Source organism: Eleutherodactylus coqui, chromosome 2 (assembly GCF_035609145.1).
Source record: "Eleutherodactylus coqui strain aEleCoq1 chromosome 2, aEleCoq1.hap1, whole genome shotgun sequence".
Classification (NCBI taxonomy): domain Eukaryota; kingdom Metazoa; phylum Chordata; class Amphibia; order Anura; family Eleutherodactylidae; genus Eleutherodactylus; species Eleutherodactylus coqui.
Genome location: NC_089838.1, coordinates 340,285,788 through 340,312,343, shown reverse-complemented (window position 1 = coordinate 340,312,343; position 26,556 = coordinate 340,285,788). Strand labels below are relative to the sequence as shown.

Below are 26,556 nucleotides of genomic sequence, written 5' to 3'. Positions count from 1 at the left end.
GTATCTGCCTGGCATTTTAGATGTTAAATTCCTTATCTTGCATACTCACATATTGTTTCTTTTGACCAATGGTAATAAATGCATTATGATAGATTTGAATTTTTGTTATTGAAGCATGTGCCCCCATAAAAACTGTTGCCTGTCAATCAAGAAACAGATTACTTTGGATCACATCCCTAGCTGTGTGGTTTGACGTTCATTTTCTAAGCTCAGCTTATCATCTAAGAATTTGGACCCTAAGAGCATATTTTTTTAGCAAATATTGTCTTTTGCACTAACAATGGACACCATTGGAATGGGAGCTGTGAGGGATTAGGTGAGGTGAGTATGACTTTTTAATATTTTTATACAGTACTTAGCAGATCTGAATTTAATGTTTTCTTCTCAGACTGCCCTTTAAGACCCATGGTATGACAGCAAAGATGGTGAAGTCAGAACCCTATTTTTTTACTGAAAGCTTTCTTGATAGCACTTTTGATCTCCTGATTTCTCAAGCTGTATATAATAGGGTTAAATAATGGGGTCACTGCAATGTAGAGTAGGGATCGGAACTTATTAAGAAGTGTTCTTTCTGATGGAACCACATAGACAGCAATAAGAGTCCCATAATAAGTACAAACAATGCTAAGGTGGGAACTACAGGTGGAAAACGCCTTTTTCTTCCCAGATGTGGAGGCCATCTTTAGGATAGTGATGATAATGAAGATATATGTCACGATAATAAAAATGAAGGGAGAGATAATGACTGGGATGGAGAAGATAAAATCTTCAAGGACAATGTTGCTAATATCTGATGTTGAAAGTTCTAGTAGAGGTCCAAAGTCACAGAAGAAAAAGTCAATTGTGTTAAATCCACAAAACTGCAAGTCCCATATAAAGAACATCTCACAAAGCATGACTGAGAAACCTAGTAGGTATGACCAGACCACCAGCTGGAATTGAAAATTAAAATTCATAATGGAAAAGTAATGCAGAGGATAGCAGATCGCCAGATACCGATCGTAGGACATGACAGTAATGAGGAAACACTCAATAATCCCTGCAACACTGTGAAAATAGAACTGAGCCATGCAATCAAAGAACGGGATCGATACCCCATCCCAAAGGATAACTCCTAACATTTTTGGAATGACATTGGTGGTGAGAAAGATGTCCGTCAAGGCTAAGTTTTTCAGGAAGAAGTACATAGGGAGCTGCAATTGGCTACTTGTCTTTACCAATACAATGAGCAGGACATTGACACTTATGATAATGATGTAAATGAGGAGAACCAAGGAGAAGAAATAATTCTTAACATTGTGCAATGAGGGAAAACCAAGCAGCAAAAATTCCTTCACCTCTGTTTGGTTCTCATTGCACATTTTCAGGCAGCTTGTCTATAAAGTCAGTAGAATATAGGGCAATCTATGTACAGGTCTATAAGGGCTATAGAAGAGTGAGATTTGTCCTAAAGGGAGAGAAAGACACCTATTTCATTTAAAAGACCATGAGCATTACTGAATTGCCATCTCAGGAGTCTGAACATCTTAAGACTCCTTAGACCTTGCCCATTGTGAGGGCCACACCTTAATTCATGGAAATCTAGTGATTCAAATAGACAATACATTCCCCGGCCATGACCCTCCATACATTCAGTGCTTTAGGAAAGCATTCACCCTATTGGTGTTTTCCAGTTTTGTGGTGCTCTCCTTGCAACCTCAATTCCAAAAAGGTTAGGACTAGAGATGAGCGAACCTACTTGTTTCGAGTAATTACTCGATCGAGCACCGCGATTTTCGAGTACTTCAGTACTCGGGTGAAAAGATTCGGGGGGCGCCGGGGGGGGCGGGGGAGGTGTGGCGGCGCTGGGGGTAGCAGCGGGGAACAGGGGGGAGCCCTCTCTCTCCCTCTCCCCTCCCACTCTCCGCTGCAACCCCCCACTCACCCACGGCGCCCCCCGAATCTTTTCGCCCGAGTACGGAAGTACTTGAAAATCGCGGCGCTTGGGCGAAAAAGGGGCGTGGCCGAGTACGCTCGCTCATCTCTAGTTAGGACACTGTGTAAAATGTATTAAAAAATATTACAGAAATCCCATCTAACCATATTTTATGCACAATAGAACACATATCAGAAGGGGAAAGGCAGACATTTTTGCCTTTCATTTAAAAAATTAACCCATTTACAAATTGATGGCAGCAACACATCTCACAATAGTTGTGGCAGGGCCATGTCTACCACTTAAAGTCTGTAATGTTTGGGAAGCAAGGAGACCAATTGCTGGTGCTTTGGGAGAGGAATGTTGTCCTATTTTTGTCTGATGTGGGATTCTAGCTGCTCAGCAGTCCTCGGTCGTCTTTGCTGGATGTTTTGTTTCATAATGCACCAATTCTTTTCTATTGATGAAAGGTCCGGACTGCAGATAGTCGGTTACCCCCAGACTCTTCTTCCGTGAAGCCATGGTGTTGTGATGGATGCAGTATATGGTTAAGCATTGTCTTGCTAAAATATACAAAGCTTTCCCTGAAATATACGTTGTCTGGATGGAGTATATATGCTGTTCTATAACCTCTATATACTGCTCAGTATTTATAGTGCCTTTCAGGCTGTGTAAGCTGACCATGCCATGGGCACTAATGCAACCCCATACAATCAGAGATGCAAGCTTTTACTTTGCATGATGCAGCTATAACCTACATTTGTAGATTGCATGGTGCACTATGTGCACAGACAATGATTTCTGGAAGTATTCCTGAGCCCATGCAGTGATGTAATGAATAGAGGAAGAGGCAGGGCTGTTCCCTCTACTGGACCTGGCCATCACTTGATGGCCCATAGCATGGCAGAGTTGCTGGGTCTGAGTGCCAGTGATTAATGTCACAATAAGGGAATGTTTTCACCTGTAATTCAGGCTTTGACGGATGCTACAGTTACAGTGGAAAACAGTAAAATACAAAAAAAATTGGTCAATTTACCCACCACATGCATAAAATCAATAAAAAGTGTCTGGTCATTAAGGGCCCAAACACTCTGGTCATTAAGAGTTTGCAAAATGAATAAAAACTAAAAAGTTGTGTGTGCATGTGTATTCATCCCCTTTGCTATATCAGGTATGATCCAATATATTAGTTGAATACATTCCTCTTGTGTATAATTAAATTGTCACATGACCTGCCACATGGTGTCCATATGAATACACCTCTTCTGAAAGGCTCATGTGTCTGGCTGAGAAAATCCCAGGATGCAGGAAAAAACCCCAGCATGTCTTATCTTTGGGAAATCCATCGGGAGGCATCACCCATTGTTTCCAAGGGGGCTGGAAAACACATTGCATGGCATGCGATGTGCACGCGAGTGTGATGCGAGGTCTCCCATTGAAAGCAAAGGTAAACACTCGCTGATTACAACTGTGCTGAAGTGATGGGAGGTGTGTTAACACAAAATTGCCTTGCATCCACCGGAACATTGCAGATGTACGAGCGCCATATTGGGCCAAGTTTCACGGGCCAATATTGCTCTCGGCTGTGTGAAATTAGCCTTAGACCAAGAAGCTCTCCAAAGGTCAAAGACAAACTTGTGGTGAAGAATACATTATAACTGACTTATAAAAAAATATCACAAACAAGTTCAGCCATTGTAACACAATGGAAAGAAAATGGCCCAATTAAAAACCTGACGAGAGAAGCCGCTGACCAAAACCAACACCAAGACATCATTAACCATAAAGGAGCACCAAAGAACCACAGTGGAGATAAAAGGATCTATCTATAGGACAACTATAAGCCATACAGTATACGTAGGAGATGGAAATGTCTGCCAAACTACAACTATAAGCCGGACACTCCACAGAGGGGGCTTTATGAACGAACGGCCTCTAAAAGGTCATTGCTTAGAGAAAAACGTAAGACAACACATTTAGAGTTCACCAAACAGCATGTGTCTGATTTCCTAAACACATAGAAGACGGTCAGAGTAGATTAAGGGTTTCTGCACACTTGCGTTTTTCTTGCGCGTTTGTTTTACGCGATTCTGCTGCATTTTTTTACTCGATTGTCAATAGGACTTTCTAGTGTTAAAAATGCATAACAAGTTTGTGCTTTGCAATTTTTGTGCGATGCGTTATTTAATAGAAATGAGCGAGCACCAAAATGCTCGGGTGCTCGTTACTCGGGACGAAATTATCGCGATGCTCGAGGGTTCGTTTCGAGTAACGAACCCCATTGAAGTCAATGGGCGACAGGAAACATTTTTGTATATCGCCGATGCTCGCGAAGGTTTCCATTTGTGAAAATCTAGGCAATTCCAGAAAGTGATGGGAACGACACAGAAACGGATAGGGCAGGCGAGGGGCTACATGTTGGGCTGCATCTCAAGTTCCCAGGTCCCACTATTAAGCCACAATACCGGCAAGAGTGGGCCCCCCCCCTCCCAACAACTTTTACTTCTGAAAAGCCCTCATTAGCAATGCATACCTTAGCTAAACACCACAATACCTCCAACAAAGCACAATCACTGCCTGCATGACACTCCGCTGCCACTTCTCCTGGGTTGCATGCTGACCATGCAACTGTCCCTGCCCAGCCTTCAGCTGCCCTCATGCCACACCACCCTCATGTCTATTTATAAGTGCGTCTGCCATGAGGAGGAACCGCAGGCACACACTGCAGAGGGTGGGCACGGCCAGGCAGCGACCCTCTTTAAAAGGGGTGGGGCGATAGCCCACAATGCTGTACAGAAGCAATGAGAAATCCAATCCTGTGCCACGTCCATTAGGAGCTGCACACGTGGGCATAGCAATGGGGAACCTATGTGCCACACACTATTCATTCTGTCAAGGTGTCTGCATGCCCCAGTCAGACCGCGGTTTATTATAAATAGTCACAGCCAGGTACAACTCCGCAATGGGAATTCCGTGTGCACCCACAGCATGGGTGGCTCCCTGGAACCCACCGGCGGTACATAAATATATCCCATTGCATTGCCCATCACAGCTGAGGTAATGTCGTGCTTAATGCAGGTGGGCTTCGGCCCACACTGCATGCCCCAGTCAGACTGGGGTTCTTTAGAAGTGGACACATGCAGTTACAACTCCATGTGGACCCACAGCATGGGTGGGTGCCAGGAAGCCACCGGCGGTACATAAATATATCCCATTGCATTGCCCAGCACAGCTGAGGTAATGTCATGTTTAATGCAGGTGGGCTTCGGCCCACACTGCATGCCCCAGTCAGACTGGGGTTCTTTAGAAGTAGACACATGCAGTTACAACTCCCTGTGGACCCACAGCATGGGTGGCTCACTGGAACTCACCGGCGGTACATAAATATATCCCATTGCAGTGCCCAGCACAGCTGATGTAACGTCAGCTTTAATGCAGGTGGGCAAAAAATTAATTGGATTACACTGTAGGCGAGGGCCCCAAAAAATTGGTGTACCAACAGTACTAATGTACCTCAGAAAAATTGCCCATGCCCAACCAAGAGGGCAGGTGAAACCCATTAATCGCTTTGGTTAATGTGGCTTAATTTGTAACTAGGCCTGGAGGCAGCCAGTTAAAATAAAAATTGGGGGGGGCGTGGCTGGGATGCAGTCCGAGACAGTCGTGTTGTCTTGAGCTCCGCTCTAAACCAGCTAGTTTAGCTACTAAAAGCGACTCCAGCTGCACAAAAACCTCCAGCGACACTGAGGAAGATCTTCAGAAAGCAATGCCGAAGAGAAGAAATCCAAAGACACCTTTGAGCAAGGTGTCCGACTCCTTTACACCTCGTGGTGCGGGAGGAACGGGACCGCCGAGTGGAAACGGCTCTCCTCCATCCACAGACTCCCCCATGACATCGGAGAGCTTTCCTGATGCTCCGGAGGTGAGACGTGCCGGCGGCTCGGAGCTGCTGAAGGGAGAGCCGCTGCGGAGTGCATCCCGACGTCGGGTGAACAATTTAGCCGGGGGGATCGTTTCCGGAGCCATAGCAAGCCCAGAAGCGTTACCGGCTGGCTCCCGAAGTGCAGGAGGAGCGGGACCGCCGAGCGGAGACGGCTCCCCTACGTCTGCAAGCTCTTCTACAGCGCTGGAGGACTCTCCTGGGGCTGTGGGAGCGGGACATGCCGGCGGCTCGGAGCTGTTGAAGGGAGAGCCGCTGCGGAATGCATCCCGACGTCGGGTGAACAATTTAGCCGGGGGGATCGTTTCCGTAGCCATAGCAAGCCCAGAAGCGTTACCGGCTGGCTCCCGAAGTGCAGGAGGAGCAGGACCGCCGAGCGGAGACGGCTCCCCTACGTCTGCAAGCTCTTCTGCAGCGCTGGAGGACTCTCCTGGGGCTGTGGGAGCGGGACATGCCGGCGGCTCGGAGCTGCTGGAAGAGGAGCTGCCGATGAGCTCATCCAGAAGAGGGGTGAGTGACTTAGCCGAGAGGCTCGACACTAGCGCTACAACACACCTTAAAATGGCGCCAAATAGTTCCCGCTCTCCCTCTTCTTTATCCACCCCCTCTGTAAGCCCTGAAAAGCAGCGGCCCCGTCTCTCCCCTCCTGTCAACTCATTCCAGTTTGAGAGGGAGACGGAAGAGGATTTATTAAACAACATCCCATCTTCAAGTCTTCCGGCAACGGAAGATTTTTTTTAAGAACATGATAAATGCATTACATGGTTCACTGCACAAAGATATCAAAGCCATGTCAGCTTCCATTAACTCATCTTTACAAGAGATAGAGTCGCGTACCGACCATCTAGAAAATAAGATGGGAGAAGTAACCGCATCTCACAATAAATTAATAGATGCCCACTACTCTCTCGAAGATGAAGTCGAAGCTATTAAAAACAAGCTTACTGACCTAGAAGACAGGAGTAGGAGGAACAATGTCAAGTTCAGAGGCATTCCAGAAAAAGTCCCTTAAGCTGACCTAAAAAAAAATAAAAATTGGTTCAGGTGAAAGTTTCAACGCTTTAATGAGCATTCAAAAGTAAAAAAATTGTTTACAAAAATTATATGACTGAGCCTTGTGGGCCTAAGAAAAATTGCCCGTTCGGCGTGATTATGTGAGGTTTCAGGAGGAGGAGCAGGAGGAGGAGGAGGAATATTATACACAGATTGATGAAGCTAAAAGGTCCACGTTTTTGATGGTGATAGAGAACGATGCTTCCATCCGCGGGTGCAGCCTACGTATTGTTTAGGTATCGCTGCTGTCCGCTGGTGGAGAGGAGAATTCTGGGAAAATCCAGGCTTTGTTCATCTTGATGAGTGTAAGCCTGTCGGCACTGTCGGTTGACAGGCGGGTACGCTTATCTGTGATGATTCCCCCAGCCGCACTAAACACCCTCTCTGACAAGACGCTAGCTGCAGGACAAGCAAGCACCTCCAGGGCATACAGCGCGAGTTCAGACCACGTGTCTAGCTTCGACACCCAGTAGTTGTAGGGGGCAGTGGCGTCACGGAACTGCGCCTTCGGCCACTAGCACTGTCGGATGGGAATTTTACCATCAGCTTGTCCACCAGGGTCCTGTGGTATAGCATCACTCTCGAACCCCTTTCCTCTTCGGGTATGAGAGTGGAAAGGTTCTCCTTATACCGTGGGTTGAGCAGTGTGTACACCCAGTAATCCGTAGTGGCCAGAATGCGTGTAACGCGAGGGTCACGAGAAAGGCATCCTAACATGAAGTCAGCCATGTGTGCCAGGGTACCTGTACGCAACACATGGCTGTCCTCACTAGGAAGATCACTTTCAGGATCCTCCTCCTCCTCAGGCCATACACGCTGAAAGGATGACAGGCAAGCAGCATGGGTACCCTCAGCATTGGGCCAAGCTGTCTCTTCCCCCTCCTCCTCATCCTCCTCATGCTCCTCCTCCTCCTCAACACGCGAAGATATAGACAGGAGGGTGCTCTGACTATCCAGCGACATACTGTCTTCCCCCGCCTCTGTTTCCGAGCGCAAAGCGTCTGCCTTTATGCTTTGCAGGGAACTTCTCAAGAGGCATAGCAAAAGAATGGTGACGCTAATGATTGCAGCATCGCCGCTCACCATCTGGGTAGACTCCTCAAAGTTTCCAAGGACCTGGCAGATGTCTGCCAACCAGGCCCACTCTTCTGAAAAGAATTGAGGAGGCTGACTCCCCCTGCGCCGCCCATGTTGGAGTTGGTATTCCACTATAGCTCTACGCTGCTCATAGAGCCTGGCCAACATGTGGAGCGTAGAGTTCCATCGTGTGGGCACGTCGCACAGCCGTCAGTGCACTGGCAGATGAAACCGATGTTGCAGGGTGCGCAGGGTGGCAGCGTCCGTGTGGGACTTGCGGAAATGTGCACAGAGCCAGCACACCTTTCCGAGCAGGTCTGACAAGCGTGGGTAGCTTTTCAGAAAGCGCTGAACCACCAAATTAAAGACGTGGGCCAGGCATGGCACGTGCGTGAGGCTGCCGAGCTGCAGAGCCGCCACCAGGTTACGGCCGTTGTCACACACGACCATGCCCAGTTGGAGGCTCAGCGGCGCAAGCCAGCGGTCGGTCTGCTCTGTCAGACCCTGCAGCAGTTCGTGGGCCGTGTGCCTCTACTCTCCTAAGCTAAGTAGTTTCAGCACGGCCTGCTGACGCTTTCCCACCGCTGTGCTGCCACGCCGCGCGACACCGACTGCTGGCGACGTGCTGCTGCTGACACATCATGATTGCGAGACAGAGGTTGCGTAGGAGGAGGAGGAGGAGGGTGGTTTAGTGGAGGAAGCATACACCGCCGCAGATACCACCACCGAGCTGGGGCCCGCAATTCTGGGGGTGGGTAGGAAGGGAGATATAGTGGCCCTGCCCGCCTGTGCTTGTCCACGTGTCCGTTGTTAAGTTGACCTTGGCAGTAACCGCGTTGGTGAGGGCGCGTACAATGTTGCAGGAGACGTGGTCGTGCAGGGCTGGGACGGCACATCGGGAAAAGTAGTGGCGACTGGGAACTGAGTAGCGCGGGGCCGCCGCCGCCATCATACCTTTGAAAGCCTCTGTTTCCACAACCCTATACGGCAGCATCTCCAGGCTGATAAATTTGGCTATGTGGACGTTTAACGCTTGAGCGTGCGGGTGCGTGGCGGCGTACTTGCGCTTGCGCTCCAACACTTGCACTAGCGACGGCTGGACGGTGCGCTGAGAGACATTGGTGGAGGGGGCCGAGCACAGCGGAGGTGAGGGTGTGGGTGCAGGCCAGGAGACGGTAGTGCCTGTGTCCTGAGAGGGGGGTTGGATCTCAGTGGCAGGTTGGGGCACAGGGGGAGAGGCAGCGGTGCAAACCGGAGGCGGTGAACGGCCTTTGTCCCACCTTGTGGGGTGCTTGGCCATCATATGTCTGCGCATGCTGGTGGTGGTGAGGCTGGTTGTGGTGGCTCCCCGGCTGATCTTGGCGCGACAAAGGTTGCACGCCATTGTTCGTCGGTCGTCTGCACTCTCAGTGAAAAACTGCCAGACCTTTGAGCACCTCGGCCTCTGCAGGGTGGCATGACGCGAGGGGGCGCTTTGGGAAACAGTTGGTGGAATTTTCGCTCTGGCCCTGCCTCTACCCCTGGCCACCGCACTGCCTCTTCCAACCTGCCCTGCTGCTGCACTTGCCTCCCCCTCTGAAGACCTGTCCTCAGTAGGCGTAGCAAACCAGGTGGGGTCAGTCACCTCATCGTCCTGCTGCTCTTCCTCCGAATCCTCTGTGCGCTCCTCCCTCGGACTTACTCTAAATACTACTACCTGAGTGATAGACAACTGTGTCTCATCGTCATCGTCCTCCTCACCCACTGAAAGCTCTTGAGACAGTTGCTGGAAGTCCCCAGCCTCATCCCCCGGACCCCGGGAACTTTCCAAAGGTTGGGCATCGGTCACGATAAACTCCTCCAGTGGGAGAGGAACCATTGCTGGCCATTCTGGGCAGGGGCCCGGGAACAGTTCCTGGGAGTCTGCCTGCTCCTCAGAATGTGTCATTGTAATGGAGTGAGGACGCTGGGAGGAAGGAGGAGCAGCAGCCAGAGGATTCAGAGTTGCAGCAGTGGATGGCGCAGAACTCTGGGTGGTCGATAGATTGCTGGATGCACTTTCTGCCATCCACGACAGGACCTGCTCACACTGCTCATTTTCTAATAAAGGTCTACCGCGTGGACCCATTAATTGTGAGATGAATGTGGGGACGCCAGAAACGTGCCTCTCTCCTAATCCCGCAGCAGTCGGCTGCGATACACCTGGACCAGGAGCTCGACCTGTGCCCACACCGTGACTTGGGCCTCCGCGTCCTCGGCCGCGTCCACGTCCTCTAGGCCTACCCCTACCCCTCAGCATGGTGTATTAGCAGCAGTGCAGAAACAGAACGCTGTAATTAAATGTGCCGCTTATTGGCCTGTGGTTGGAGGCTGACTTCGCTTACGGAACGCACAGCAGAGGCAGGAAATAATTTTGCGCAAGCCTGCTGTAACACTTAGCTGGCTGCGTATGAATTATGACAACTACCCCTAGCAGAGACCCAGTACACAGAGGACGGTCACAGGCAGCCCAAATAGATTTTTTTTCCCAAATGTTTTTGGAAAGGCCCACTGCCTATATACATGAAATATGGAATAAGGAAATAGTGACTGGCAGCATTCAGCAATGTAGAAAAATACAAGATTTATTTCCCCATTACAAAAATTACGGCCGTAATTTTTGTAATGGGGAAATAAATCTTGTATTTTTCTACATTGCTGAATGCTGCCAGTCACTATTTCCTTATTCCTGACTGCACCCTTGGAGCCTCTCTGGTTTAGGCTTCCTGACTGGCTTTTGCACACTGTTTTGCCTGGCTCTATGTGAGGATATATGCTGTGCTGCTGGGAACCTCTTTTTTCTACTCAGAGATATATACATGAAATATGTCTTCTGTCCCTTCCTCTCCACTACTGGCCCTGGACAATGTAAAATTACTGCAGACTGTTTCACTGTGGACAGGAATACAGTGGTGATGTAAGAGGCAACACAGAGGCAGGAAAGAATTTTGCGCAAGCCTGCTGTAACACTTAGCTGTCTGCGTATGAATTAGGACAACTACCCCCAGCAGAGACCCAGTACACAGAGGACGGTCACAGGCAGCCCAAATAGATTTTTTTCCCCAAATGTTTTTGGAAAGGCCCACTGCCCATATACACTAAATATGTCTTCTGTCCCTGCCTCACCACTACTGGCCCTGGACAATGTAAAATTACTGCAGGACGCAATGCTCTGCACGGGCGATATACAAAAAAAAAAAAAAAGTGCAACACTGCAAAAAGCAGCCTCCACACTACTGCACACGGTTAGATGTGGCCCTAAGAAGGACTGTTGGGGTTCTTGAAGCCTAAAATAACTCCTAACACTCTCCCTATAGCAGCTCCGGCGCCAGCAGCACTTTCCTTGAACTATGTCAGAATGCATCTGTGGAGAGCCGCGGGAGGGGCCGATTTATATACTCGGGTGACACCTGATCTCGCCAGCCACTCACTGCAGGGGGGTGGTATAGGGCTTGAACGTCGCAGGGGGAAGTTGTAATGCCTTCCCTGTCTTTCTATTGGCCAGAAACGCGCGTTAACGTCTCAGAGATGAAAGTGAAAGTAACTCGAACATCGCGTGGTGCTCGGCTCGAGTAACGAGCATCTCGAACACGCTAATACTTGAACGAGTATCAAGCTTGGACGAGTACGTTCGCTCATCTCTACTTATGATCAATAATCTTTGTAACCTTTGTAATAGTAACCTTTGTATGATAATGACTAGGGATGAGCGAGCACACTCGTCCGAGCTTGATACTCGTTCGAGTATTAGCGTGTTCGAGATGCTTGTTACTAGAGCCGAGCACCACGCAGTGTTCGAGTTACTTTCACTTTCATCTCTGAGAAATTTGCGCGCTTTTCTGGCCAATAGAAAGACATGGAAGGCATTACAACTTCCTCCTGTGACGTTCCGGCCCTATACCACCCCCCTGCAGTGAGTGGCTGGCGAGATCAGATGACACCCGAGTATTTAAATCTGCCCCGCCCGCGGCTCGCCACAGATGCACGCTGAGAGAGATCAGGGAAAGTGCTGCTGATGCTGCTGCTGCTATAGGGAGAGTGTTAGGTGTTATTTTAGTCTTCAAGAACCCAAACGGTCCTTCTTAGGGCCACATCTGACCGTGTGCAATACTGTTGAGGCGGCTTTTAGCAGTGTTGCACAATTTTTTATTTTTTTTGTATATCGGGCGTGCAGACCATAGCGTCCTCAGTCTGCAGTCATTTTACTGAGTATAGGGGCAGTACTGGTGAGGCAGGGAAAGAGGTATACTGGCTATATAGGCAGTGGGCTTTTTCCCAAAAACTTCAAAAAAATACAATATTAGGCCTGCCTGTCACTGCCTTCAGTTTACTGCGTCTCTGCTGTGGGTAGTAGTTATTGAATTAATACCCAGCCTTGCGCATAATTGTTGCCTGCCTCTGCAGTGCGTTACGTACGCGACGTCAGCCTCCAACCACAGGCCAATAAGCGGCACATTTAATTACAGCATTCTGTTTCTGCTAATCTCGTAATACACCATGCTGAGGGGTAGGGTAGGCCTAGAGGACGTGGACGGGAGCGAGGACGCGGAGGCCCAAGTCAGTGTGTGGGCACAGGCCGAGCTCCTGGTCCAGGTGTATCGCAACCGACTGCTGTGGGATTAGGAGAGAGGCAAGTTTCAGGGGTCCCCAGATTCATCTCACAATTAATAGGTCCACGTGGTAGACCTTTATTAGAAACTGAGCACTGTGAGCAGGTCCTGTCCTGGATGGCAGAAAGTGCATCCAGCGATCTATCGACCACCCAGTCTTCTACGCCGTCCACAGCTGCAACTCTGAATCCTCTGGCTGCTGCACCTTCTTCCTCCCAGCCTCCTCACTCCATGAAAATGACACATTCTGAGGAGCAGGCAGACTCCCAGGAACTGTTCTCGGGCGCCTGCCCAGATTGGGCAGCAATGGCTCCTCTCCCACCAGAGGAGTTTATCGTGACCGATGCCCAACCTTTGGAAAGTTCCCGGGGTCCGGGGGATGAGGCTGGGGACTTCCGGCAACTGTCTCAAGAGCTTTCAGTGGGTGAGGAGGACGATGACGATGAGACACAGTTGTCTATCAGTGAGGTAGTAGTAAGGGCAGTAAGTCCGAGGGAGGAGCGCACAGAGGATTCGGAGGAAGAGCAGCTGGACGATGAGGTGTCTGACTCCACCTGGTTTGCTAAGCCTACTGAGGACAAGTCTTCAGAGGGGGAGGCAAGTGCAGCAGCAGGGCAGGTTGGAAGAGGCAGTGCGGTGGCCAGGGGAAGAGGCAGGGCCAGACCGAATAATCCACCAACTGTTTCCCAAAGCGCCCCCTCGCGCCATGCCACCCTACAGAGGCCGAGGTGCTCAAAGGTCTGGCAGTTTTTCCCTGAGAATGCAGACGACCGACGAACAGTGGTGTGCAAGGTTTGTCGGGCCAAAATCAGCCGGGGAGCCACCACCACCAGCCTCACCACCACCAGCATGCGCAGGCATATGATGTCCAAGCACCCCACAAGGTGGGACGAAGGCCGTTCACCGCCTCCGGTTTGCACCACTGCCTCTCCCCCTGTGCCCCAACCTGCCACTGAGATCCAACCCCCCTCTCAGGACACAGGCACGACCGTCTCTCGGCCTGCACCCACACGCTCACCTCCGCTGTCCTCGGCCCCATCCAGCAATGTCTCTCAGCGCAGCGTCCAGCCGTCGCTAGCGCAACTGTTTGAGCGCAAGCGCAAGTACGGCGCCACGCACCCGCACGCTCAAGCATTAAACGTGCACATAGCCAAATTGATCAGCCTGGAGATGCTGCCGAGGCTTTCAAAAACATGATGGCGGCGGCGGCCCCGCGCTACTCGATTCCCAGTCGCCACTACTTTTTCCGATGTGCCGCCCCAGCCCTGCACGACCACGTCTCCCGCAACATTGTACGCGCCCTCACCAACGCGGTTACTGCCAAGGTCCACTTAACAACGGACACGTGGAAAGCACAAGCGGGCAGGGCCACTATATCTCCCTGACGGCACATTGGGTGAATTTAGTGGAGGCTGGGACAGAGTCAGAGCCTGGGACCGCTCACGTCCTACCCACCCCCAGAATTGCGGGCCCCAGCTCGGTGCTGGTATCTGCGGTGGTGTATGCTTCCTCCACTAAACCACCCTCCTCCTCCTCCTCCTCCTCCTACGCAACCTCTGTCTCGCAATCAAGATGTGTCAGCAGCACGTCGCAACCAGTCGGTGTCGCACGGGTGGCAACACAGCGGTGGGCAAGCACCAGCAGGCCGTGCTGAAACTACTCAGCTTAGGAGAGAAGAGGCACACGGCCCACGAACTGCTGCAGGGTCTGACAGAGCAGACCGACCGCTGGCTTGCGCCGTTGAGCCTCCAACCGGGCATGGTCGTGTGTGACAACGGCCGTAACCTGGTGGCGGCTCTGCAGCTCGGCAGCCTCACGCACGTGCCATGCCTGGCCCACGTCTTTAATTTGGTGGTTCAGCGCTTTCTGAAAAGCTGCCCACGCTTGTCAGACCTGCTCGGAAAGGTGCGTCGGCTCTGCGCACATTTCCGCAAGTCCAAGACGGACGCTGCCACCCTGCGGACCCTGCAACATCGGTTTAATCTGCCAGTGCACCGACTGCTGTGCGACGTGCCCACACGGTGGAACTCGACGCTCCACATGTTGGCCAGGCTCTATGAGCAGCGTAGAGCTATAGTGGAATACCAACTCCAACATGGGCGGCGTAGTGGGAGTCAGCCTCCTCAATTCTTTACAGAAGAGTGGGCCTGGTTGGCAGACATCTGCCAGGTCCTTGGAAACTTTGAGGAGTCTACCCAGATGCTGAGCGGCGATGCTGCAATCATTAGCGTCACCATTCCTCTGCTATGCCTCTTGAGAAGTTCCCTGCAAAGCATAAAGGCAGACGCTTTGCGCTCGGAAACGAAGGCGGGGGAAGACAGTATGTCGCTGGATAGTCAGAGCACCCTCATGTCTATATCTCAGCGCATTGAGGAGGAGGAGGAAGAGGAGGAGGAGCATGAGGAGGAGTGGGAAGAGACAGCTTGGCCCAATGCTGAGGGTACCCATGCTGCTTGCCTGTCATCCTTTCAGCGTGTATGGCCTGAGGAGGAGGGGGATCCTGAAAGTGATCTTCCTAGTGAGGACAGCCATGTGTTGCGTACAGGTACCCTGGCACACATGGCGGACTTCATGTTAGGGATGCCTTTCTCGTGACCCTCGCGTTACACGCATTCTGACCACTATGGATTACTGGGTGTACACACTGCTCGACCCACGGTATAAGGAGAAGCTTTCCACTCTCATACCCGAAGAGGAAAGGGGTTCGAGAGTGATGCTATACCACAGGACCCTGGTGGACAAACTGATGGTGAACTTCCCATCCGACAGCGCTAGTGGCAGAAGGCGCATTTCCGAGGGCCAGATAGCAGGGGAGGCGCAGAGATCAGGCAGCATGTACAGCGAAGGCAGGGGAACACTCTCCAAGGCCTTTGTCAGCTTTATGGCTCCCCAGCAAGACTGTGTCACTGCTCCCCAGTCAAGGCTGAGTCGGCGGGAGCACTGTAAATGGATAGTGAGGGAGTACGTAGCCGATCGCACGACCGTCCTCCGTGACGCCTCTGCTCCCTACAACTACTGGGTGTCTCGAGCTGTATGCCCTGGAGGTGCTTGCTTGTCCTGCGGCTAGCGTCTTGTCAGAGAGGGTGTTTAGTGCGGCTGGGGGAATCATTACGGATAAGCGTACCCGCCTGTCAACTGACAGTGCCGACAGGCTTACACTCATAAAGATGAACAAAGCCTGGATTTCCCCAGACTTCTCCACCAGCGGACAGCAGCGATACCTAAACAATACGCAGGCTGCACCCGCGGATGGAGACATCGTTCTCTATCACCATAAAAAACGGGGACCTTTTAGCTTCATCAATCTGTGTATTATATTCATCCTCCTCCTCCTGCTCCTCCTCCTGAAACCTCACGTAATCACGTCAAATGGGCAATTTTTCTTAGGCCCACAAGGCTCAGTCATATGACTTTTGTAAACAATGTTTATACGTTTCAATTCTCATTAAAGCGTTGAAACTTGCACCTGAACCAATTTTTATATTAACTGGGCTGCCTCCAGGCCTAGTTACAAATTAAGCCACATTAACCAAAGCGATTAATGGGTTTCACCTGCCTTCTTGGTTGGGCATGGGCAATTTTTCTGAGGTACATTAGTACTGTTGGTACACCAATTTTTTTGGGCTCTCGCCTACAGTGTAATCCTAGTAATTTTTATGGGCTTCGCCTGCACTCATGCTGCAGCAAGGTGTGTGGGGTTGGCCCACACTTTTGCTACATAAATGTAACTGGGGCCTTGTCTATACTGCAACTATTGAAATGTGAAAGTGACTGTTATCTCCCTAAACTGCTGCAACGGGAATGTTACTGTGGCCTGTCTTGACTGCTACTAACACTGAAATGGAACTAATACTGTGCTCCCCCTATAATGCTGCTAGTGATATGTTACTGGGGCCTGTCCCTAATGCTACCGCTGAAATGTTACTAATTCTGGGCTCTGCCTATACCGCTGCTAATGCTATGTCACTGGGGTGTGGAAACGGAGGCTTCCCAAAGACATGATGGTGGCGAGGCCATTTCCCACCAACGTGGTTACTGTTAAGGTGCATATAACCACGGACACGTGGAGAGGACACGTAGTGCCTCAAAAACATCCCCCTCCTCCTCCAACAATGAAAACATTCTTGGCAAATACTTTTGCATTGGTCCGTCTGGTGGCAGTCCAGGAATTTCACCTTTACCGACACAACAAGAGAGCCCCCCACCATCCCCCCGCCACGGCCCACTTAATCCTGGCCACATTCCGAAAACCAACTAAATAAAACCACGCTACTAGGTCCGCAGTCGCCACCACATTCCCACCAACGCAGTTACTGTTAAGGTATATTTTACCACTCTGACTGGGGCATGCACTGTGGGCCGAAGCACACCTGTATTGTATGTGACGTTAGCTCTGCTGCGCAGGGCACTGCAATGGGATACATTTATGTACCGCCAAAGGGTTCCAGGGAGCCACCCATGCTGTGGGTCCACAGGGACTTCACATTAGGGATTTGTACCTGCCAGTGTCTATGTATTAAAAACCCCGGTCAGACGGGGGCATGCAGTGTGGGCCAAAGACCACCTGCATTTAACCTGACGTTACCTCAGCTGTGCTGGGCAATGCAATGGGATATATTTATGTACCGCCGGTGGCTTCCTGGGACTCACCTATGCTGTCGGTCCACACAGAGTTGCAACTGCATGTGTCTACTTATAAAGAACCCCAGTCTGACTGGGGCATGCAGTGTGGGCCGAAGCCCACCTGCATTAAACCTGACGTAACCTCAGCTGTGCTGGGCACTGAAATGGGATTTATATATGTACCGCCGGTGGATTCCAGGGAGCCACCCATGCTGTCGGTCCATACGGACTTCACAATAGGGAGTTGTACCTGCCTGTGTCTACTTATAAAAAACCCCAGTCTGACTGGGGCATGCAGTGTGGGCCAAAGTGCACCTGCATTTAATCTGACGTTAGCTTTGCTGTCCAGGGCACTGCAATGGGATATATTTATGTACCGCTGGTGGCTTCCTGGGACCCACCTATGCTGTCGGTCCACACGGAGTTGTAACTTCATGTATCTACTTATAAAGAACCCCAGTCTGACTGGGGCATGTAGTGTGGGCCAAAGGCCACCTGCATTAAACCTGACGTTACCTCAGCTGTGCTGGGCACTGCAATGGGCTTTATATATGTACCGTCGGTGGGTTCCAGGGAGCCACCCATGCTGTCGGTCCATACGGACTTCACAATAGGGAGTTGTACCTGCCTGTGTCTACTTATAAAAAACCCCAGTCTGACTGGGGCATGCAGTGTGGGCCGAAGCCCACCTGCATTTAATCTGACGTTAGCTTTGCTGTCCAGGGCACTGCAATGGGATATATTTTTGTACCGCCGGTGGCTTCCTGGGACCCACCTATGCTGTCGGTCCACACGGAGTTGTAACTACATGTGTCTACTTATAAAGAACCCCAGTCTGACTAGGGCATGCAGTGTGGGCCGAAGCCCACCTGCATTAAACCTGACGTTACCTCAGCTGTGCTGGGCACTGCAATGGGATTTGTTTATGTACCGCCGGTGGGTTCCAGGGAGCCACCCATGCTGTCGGTGCACAAGGAATTCCCATTGCGGAGTTGTACCTGCCTGTGACTATTTATAAAAAATCCCGGTCTGACTGGGGCATGCAGTGTGGGCCGAAGCCCACCTGTATTTAATCTGACGTTAACTCTACTATCAGGGGCACTGCATTGGGACAAACTACAGGAGCAATACAGTGCTAATGAGACGTGCACAGCTACGCTAGCATTGGAGTCCGCTGTAGGCCCGCGATTGCTGAAGGTTTGTGCAGAGGCCTATGTCCTGGATGCAGTGAAAGTCCGCTTCCTGCCTAGGATTGCTGAAGCTGGGGGCAGAGGCCTATGTCATGGCCGCGGTGCAAGTCTGCCATGTTTGGCCGCTCAGATCAATTTTTGGTTCATGTCTTGGGTTTCCTAGGACCCACCTATGCTGTTGGTGCAAACTTAGCTCCCATCGCGGTGTTTGACCTGTCTGGCACAAAGACACTGACTGACTTGGGTAGGGGGCAGAGCTCAGAGCGCTTTCCCCTTGCAGTGTGGATTGAGCTATGCAACACCTTGACAGAATGAATAGTGTGTGGCACATGGGTTCCCCATTGCTATGCCCACATGTGCAGCTCCTGATGGAGGTGGCACAGGATTTGATTTCTCATTGCTTCTGAACAGCATTGTGGGCTATCGCCCCGCCCCTTTTAAAGAGGGTCGCTGCCTGGCCCTGCCAACCCTCTGCAGTGTGTGCCTGTGGTTCCTCCTCATGGCAGATGCACTTATAAATATACATGAGGGTGGTGTGGCTATGAGGCCAGCGTGTGGCATGAGGGCAGCTGAAGGCTGCGCAGGGACAGTTTGGTGTGCGCTGTGGACACTGGGTTGTGCGGGGGGGGGGGGGGGCAGCATGTAACCCAGGAGAAGTGGCAGCGGAGTGTCATGCAGGCAGTGATTGTGCTTTGTTGGAGGTAGTGTGGTGCTTAGCTAAGGTATGCCTTGCTAATGAGGATTTTTCAGAAGTAAAAATTGTTGGGAGGGGGGGGGCACTCTTGCCGCTATTGTGGCTGAATAGTGGGACCTGGGAACTTGAGATGCAGCCCAACATGTAGCCCCTCGCCTGCCCTATCCGTTTCTGTGTCGTTCCCATCACTTTCTTGGGTTTTGCAGATTTTCACAAATGAAAACCTTAGCGAGCATCGGCAATATACAAAAATGCTCGAGTTGCCCATTGACTTCAATGGGATTCGTTACTCGAAACGAACCCTCGAGCATCGCAAAAAGTTCGACTTGAGTAACGAGCACCCCAGCATTTTGGTGCTCGCTCATCTCTAATAATGACCGCTTTCTTTCTGTATAGAAACTGGCAATGTCTTCAATTAAACAGAATTGTCTTTTGAGTTCTCATGAGATGTGTCTTGATATAACATGGAGTACTTTTGCATTATTCATAGATATTGCTGGGAATCGTTTTATCACGGGCTTCCATATATACCAATTTTGCATCTGGTAACGAGGTCACAGATCGGTGGTGGTCCGATAACAGCTGGCACCCGAACAGGGACTGAGTGACCAGAACCTCTGACCCGACTTACTCTCGAATGGACAGAATGCACAGACCCATAATCAGGACAAAGCTGGCTGGTAAGAAACTTTTATTTTTATCCCTCATTGTGTCTCTGTGCTTCTGTCTGCTCAAAGTTGGGTAAGTGTGTTCATTTATATTGAGTGGTTTATTTAAGGTCTAAACTCGGTCCATTTTACATGACAGAGAACCCTGTCAAATAAGCTGACTTGTTGTCTAGGTTTGAATGAATGTGTAACCCAGTGTGTTTGAAGGGCATAATAGTATCAATAGGTTGGATAATTGTCCTAGTGTGGATGTTCTATGATCTAAGTTCCCTAATCTACTGGCAACATGTTCCAGATCCTTGATGAGGGACCGATGGTTTAGTTGGGTCCTGCACTGTGAAGCCTGAGTTGACTGTTCTACAGACAACATACTGTATGTTGTCTGTAGAACAAGTGTCTGGCTTTTGACAAAAATCTCTTACCATAGTCGATATAATATCCTCACATGCGGGTTACCCTTTCCTCAAATAAGGAGGGAAAAGGTTATTAAAATACATAGATTACCAGTGAAACATGGGTATCAGAAGGTCTAAGAAAGCCACCGTAGATGAGTCAGAAGGGATAATGGCCAAAAACATAGTAAGGAATATGGAAGGTAAAAAGATAGCTAAAGAATGTAAGGCTTTAATGTCTATCATGAAACAAAACACAAGACATGGGACCCTTAGTCCCCGTCTGTGGTCAAATGCAATGATAGAATATAAAGGCAGATTTAAAGATGCTAAACTCCTAAAGGCAGCTGAAAGTTGGGACAGATGTGCCCTCATGGCAGCTAAAGGAAAGATAGAAGAAAGAATTGAAAATGATGGTGTCAGTAAGTACAGAATGAGAAAGACAGTATCACTAATAAAAATGCCAGATGCTTAGAAAAACCCCATGGACTTTTATAGAGCTTGCCTGCAGTTAGTAGGAGTTTATGACTGCTGTTATAAAGATCTAGAAGAAGTTGCCCCTTGATAATGGAGGAATTTAATTCACCACATGACCCTCAGCTGTCGGGTTCGGGGGCTACTTTCCTTCATCATCTGAACGATCGGGCTTCGAAGTGCATGATAGAGTTAGAAATTACTCTGCATTATGTTGGACAGAAGAAGACAGAATCAGCCAAACCTTTTTTGTCTATGATTCTGGTAGCATGGAGGGACTTGGGATACAGCCCTAATGTCCCTGCACATGCCCAACTTCTTATGCAAGCCTTTGGTCTCAAAAAGAACCTGAAGGACAAACTAGAAGCTGCCTGGCCTGAATAGCATACTCTATAGGCTCAAGCTCTTCTCCAAGTTGTCCACAGTTTAGAGCTAGGCTCCTGTACCATGGTACTTGTAAACCTGGACAATCAGGAATCTCTGAAACCTATCACTTGCTACAACTGTGGCAAACAGAGCCACAAGTGTAGACAATATAGGGCACCTCCTAAGGCTTAGAATGAACAGTCGAAACCCAGACCATTCTCCTCTGACCATTAAGAAACAGGCAATCTGGTGTTTGTGATCATTGATGACGTCTGCTCTTTGCAAGTTAGCAAATTCAGAAGGGGCCCAGTACCTATTGTCTCTTTGACTGTACATTCAGAAGGTCTTCTCCTCTTTCACCAGAGCAGCTAATAGTGTAATACACAGCAGACATGTCAAAGAGAGTGAGGTCAGTAAACAATGCTTTTGTCTAATCCCATGGAAGTGAAGTTCACACCCAAGCATTCTCTGAATACCCAATTGTTGGTTAATGAGACCACTCTTCTCAACCTCTTAGGAGCGGATTTGCTGCAGAAAATCCATGCCTCTTTAGAGTTTAGGGAGGGTGGGTCATTTAAAATCATGCGTCAGTTAACAGAAAAATAAATCTCTATACTAGCTGCTTGTTGTCAATCTTCAGAAACCCCTATAGCCATATGCACATCCTTGTTGTCAGAGAAGAAGCTGTAACAATGCTTACAACAAGTTCCAGTCACATTCTGGAGCAGGGGAATGGCGGACATAGGCAGACTAGCAGTACCACCTGTTCACGCTAGGTTGAAGCCAGGAGTCCCATTGCCATGCATTTCTCCATCCCTCTGTATAAAAGACAGTAGGTATTTGTTTGCTTTCACACATAGGCAAACAATATACCTGGGTTGTGACGCTGCAGGGAGCTCAGAATTTACCCTCCCTGTTCTCACAGCTCATGGGTCAAGTGTTGGAAGGCTGGCAACCTGAATCACAGGCTGTTTTGTTGCAATACATTTATGACCTTTTACTCTGTGTTTCTGTTCTATATCAACAGTCATTACCTGCACACGTCTCAGCCAAGCAGGCTGAACTGCAGGCCCTTACACACGCCTGTATGCTGGCACAAGACAGCCAACATTTACACAGACTCTAGACTCTAGAAATGTCTTTGGCATTGTACATGCCTATGGTCCAATCTGGAAAGCTAGATCAATCCTTTTGTCTATGGGCCAGCCAATAAGACACCATAGACAAGTTCAAGCACTAATGTCAGCTCTTCGTTTACCCAATGAAGTGGCCATCCTTAAAGGGGTTGTCTCGCGAAATCAAGTGGGGTTAAGCACTTCTGTATGGCCATATTAATGCACTTTGTAATATACATCGTGCATTAAATATGAGCCATACAGAAGTTATTCACTTACCTGCTCCGTTGCTAGCGTCCCCGTCGCCATGGTTCCGTCTAATTTCGGTGTCTTCTTGCTTTTTTAGACGCGCTTGCGCAGATGGATCTTCTCCCTTCGGCTGGTCTCGGAAGCATCAGTGTTTAGCTCCGCCCCCTGGTACGCGTCATCGCGTAGCTCCGCCCCCATCACGTGCCGATTCCAGCCCATCAGGAGGCTGGAACCGGCACACGTCATGGGGCGGAGCTACGCGATGACGCGTACAAGGGGGCGGAGCCAAAAACGCTGATGCTTCCGAGACCAGCCGAAGGGAGAAGATCCATCTGCGCAAGCGCATCTAAAAAAGCAAGAAGACACCGAAATTAGACGGAACCATGGCGACGGGGACGCTAGCAACGGAGCAGGTAAGTGAATAACTTCTGTATGGCTCATATTTAATGCACGATGTATATTACAAAGTGCATTAATATGGCCATACAAAAGTGCTTAACCCCACTTGATTTCGCGAGACAACCCCTTTAAAGTCAAGACACATACCTCAGCCAAGTCTCCAGAAGCTATAGGTAATGCCTTGGCAGACCAAGCAGCCAAAGAAGCACAGAGATGCCCATCATACTAGCAGTTCTGGACACCTGCCAAGAAGAAGACATGTCACCATCGCTTAATGTCTCACAATATCTTCTATTGTCTTTTCAGAAACAAGCATCTTCCCATGAAGTGTCAGGTTGGCAAGCAAAAGGAGCTACTTCTGATTCCAGTGGCATGTGGACACTTAATGGGAAGCCTTGTCTTCCAAGAGCCTTGCTTCCGGTGCTAGCCTCCATAACACATGGCCCTACGCATGCCTTTGAAACTGCAGTGTGTGATCTTGTTTCCAGGTATTGGTATGTGTCCGGTTTCTCAGTAGTTGCTGCTTCTTATAATCAGGGATGTATGACTTTTACATTGTCCAACCCAGGTAGGACTGTCAAAACCACTTCTAAACACACTCCTAAGCCCTTATACCCTTTCCAGAGGTTGCAGATCGACTACATACAACTTCCACAATCTGGACCATTTCAATACATCCTTGTATGTATTGATCTCTTCTCTGGCTGTAATTTTACCCAGTTTTTGTGGCTGCTGCCAAAAATATAGCCACAAAACTTCTATTTGAAGAGGTCTGGAGGTTTGGTGTCCCGGAAAGCATTGGGAGTGACTGTGGTACTTACTTTACATTAGCAGTCATGACTGAGATGTCAGGGATGTTAGGCATAGAACAGGCATTCCACACACCCCACCATCCTCAAAGCAGTGGGAGAGCAGAGAGGCTGAATGGCACCATAAAAAACTAAATTTTGAAAGCAATCACTGAATTGAACAAACCTTGGTCTGAGTCTTTTTCCTTGGCTCTTTTCAATAAGACACACGCCCACCAAACAGACAGGTCTCAGTCGTTATGAGATTCTGTTTGGTTCAGCATTTCGTTTAGGCCTATACTTTCCTCAGCAATTACAGGTTCAATTTGAAAATATATCAACTGTACTGCAGGATGGTGGATTTGTGGTGATCGTAGGATGCGTGCAACCCTGCCCAAATTTTGGAAAAGTAAGTGCACACCTACAAAAGTACTCCTCCCCTTTCAGCTGTTCCCAGCTGAATGGAGCGGACACTCAAAGGCACCCCCACCAGGACCTAAAGAATCTCTGCGTAGACTGCTAAGTAATCTACCAGGTGGGTCTTTTGATGCAGGTATTTATATTAATGAATACCCATGAGAGTGCAAAATAAGTTTAAAACCAGAAACCAGATTACAGGAGGAATCGAATCTGTCTTTTGTCCTTGGTGCACAATTAAAAAATATGAATTAGATTAATTATATAAATTATAATCAACAGAGATTTGTAAACGACACCAGAGATGCCATAACAGGATTAGTGGAACAACTAGGACCAACATCCTCTATGGCCTTCCAGATTCGTATTGCTTCGGATATGCTCCCTAGAAAAAGGAGGAGTCTGCAAGATGATCGGAGATTCATGCTGCACCTATGTACCCAACGACACAACTCTGGGCAGATTAGTGACTAAAGCTTTGCACGGACTACTAAGTATATCTATTGAACTTGCAGGAAATTCTGGTGTTTATGATTCATTTACATTACAGTTGGAGGATATTTTTGGACAATGGAGTGCCTGGATCACTTCTCTTCTTATCACTTTAATTATTATAGTAATATCTCTTGTAATAGTAGGCTGTTGTATAGTACCTTGTATACGGCGTATATTAATGAACTATGCTATAAAAATAATACCCACTATGATAGCACAAAATGTATCTATGCCCAGCTCTTAAGCTCACCCAGATTTGGACATTCCTTTACTGGTCAAAACAATAGTGATTTGGAGGAATCCAGTGAAGAAGTTCAACATTTTTTAAAATAAATTAAAAATAAAAATAATGGCTGGCAGACATCATTAGGGTAGACTAAAGTACTTCAAATATTGACTGTTGTTCTGGGACAAGATAAGAAATAAAAGGGGGGAAATGTCCGAACACATAAACTGTTAGGTTTCAGAATGCAATAAGTGTATGTTTCTTACCTTGTATTGGTCTATTGGCTCTCATATAGAGGACTAAACCCAATGCTTTGTAGTGTGGTAACAAGGATACATGAAAAGAGGAGTCACTAGGAAGAATAGCAATACTAAATTATGTTAACATAAGCAAATAGCAAGTCAACAGAAATAGTGCCCAATGCAATAATATTACCCGGACTGCAGCTATTTACTTGTGCAGATGAGCCTGAAGAGTTGGAGACTGTCTTGTAGATGTCAATAAGCCTTATCATCAATAATCTTTGTAACCTTTGTAATAGTAACCTTTGTATGACGACGCCCTCTTTCTTTCTGTATAACAACTGGCAATGTCTTCAATAAACCGAATTCTCTCCTAAGTTGTCACAAGATGTGTCTTGATATAACATGGAGTGTTGTGTTATTCATAGATATTGCTTCCAATCGTCTCATCACGGGTTCCCATATCTACCAGTTTGGCACCTGGCAACGAGGTCATCAGATCGGTACCGGTGTGCTCCGATAACAACTACAATATACTTCAGCTTTCTGGCTGATAACAGATAGGCAATAGCAGTTAAAGTATATTGATTTTTCTGTGTGCTCGTACCACAATAACAAACTGAAGGAAAAATAAGAAAAAATAACTGAAATAACACTAATATGTAGCAAAAATATAGTGGCCACTGATGTTAGCAGGCCAAAGGAATTAACTATAAATCCAAATGCACAGTACCCTGAATGTCTGAGCCCACAATATACAAAGGACATGATATACTGGGATATAAGAGATGGAAAGGAAATATTGTAAGCTTTCTTCGGCTCCAGTGGTGTGCCAGTCTTCCCTCCTTCAATTAAACAATCCACTTCATACATAACAAGTCTGGGGTGGGAATACTTTCCACAAGCTCTGTAAGTACATATATCACACACAAACACCTGCAGGACATCGTATGAAGGTGAGGAGCTTCTCCTGTGCTTCCCATACCTTAGCATTTTGTGGATTCCCTTGAGTTGTGTGACGGCCCTGTGGTGACCTGGGTGTCTGGTTACTTATAGATGAGGAGCAGCCGGCATCACTGAGAGCCTATAGTACATCCGTGATGTAAATGGAACCTAACAGATGGCGACACGGATTTTATATCCTTTGTGATGCTTAAACATATTAATTACATGGGGATTTAGATCTCACTGAGGCTTAACAAATACCAGAGAGAATAATAAAGCTGAAGGAAATTCAGGAACCCCTATTACGCTTATTGCTAGATGTGCTTGGGGAATGTCCAATGTGGAATTATAGTGAGACCTTGAAGAAGATGGCAGGATGAAAGAATGATGAGCAGATAATCCAACTATAAGGCCCTTTCACTGGGCCCAACCTGATTAGTGCAGATGCCCAACAGGTCATCCCAGCAATAATCACTTTTACACAGGAATGAGCAGATTTCAATGACTGGAGGTGGAGCGGACCAGGTATCATTTTGGCCCACCTGACTCCATTGGCAGTAAACAGGCAATGGTTCATATAATCATTCAGATTCCTGCTGGATGCTGAAATCTGAATGATTCATCTGCCCAAGTAAAAGGGACCTAAGAAAGCTTTTATTA

General features: G+C 48.6%; 1 protein-coding gene and 1 long non-coding RNA gene across 2 annotated transcripts; one reads left to right on the top strand and one right to left on the bottom strand.

The window, feature by feature from the left end:
* Positions 1-431: 431 nt before the first annotated feature.
* LOC136610464 (olfactory receptor 5P66-like) lies at positions 432-1,361 on the bottom strand. Its single transcript, XM_066589692.1, has one exon. It carries the CDS (start codon positions 1,359-1,361, stop codon positions 432-434), a length of 930 nt encoding a protein of 309 aa, XP_066445789.1.
* Positions 1,362-19,618: 18,257 nt separating this feature from the next.
* LOC136610919 (uncharacterized) lies at positions 19,619-25,307 on the top strand. Its single transcript, XR_010790199.1, has 3 exons — positions 19,619-19,800; positions 23,090-23,277; positions 24,271-25,307. It is a non-coding gene; the product is annotated as an uncharacterized lncRNA (long non-coding RNA).
* Positions 25,308-26,556: the final 1,249 nt, after the last annotated feature.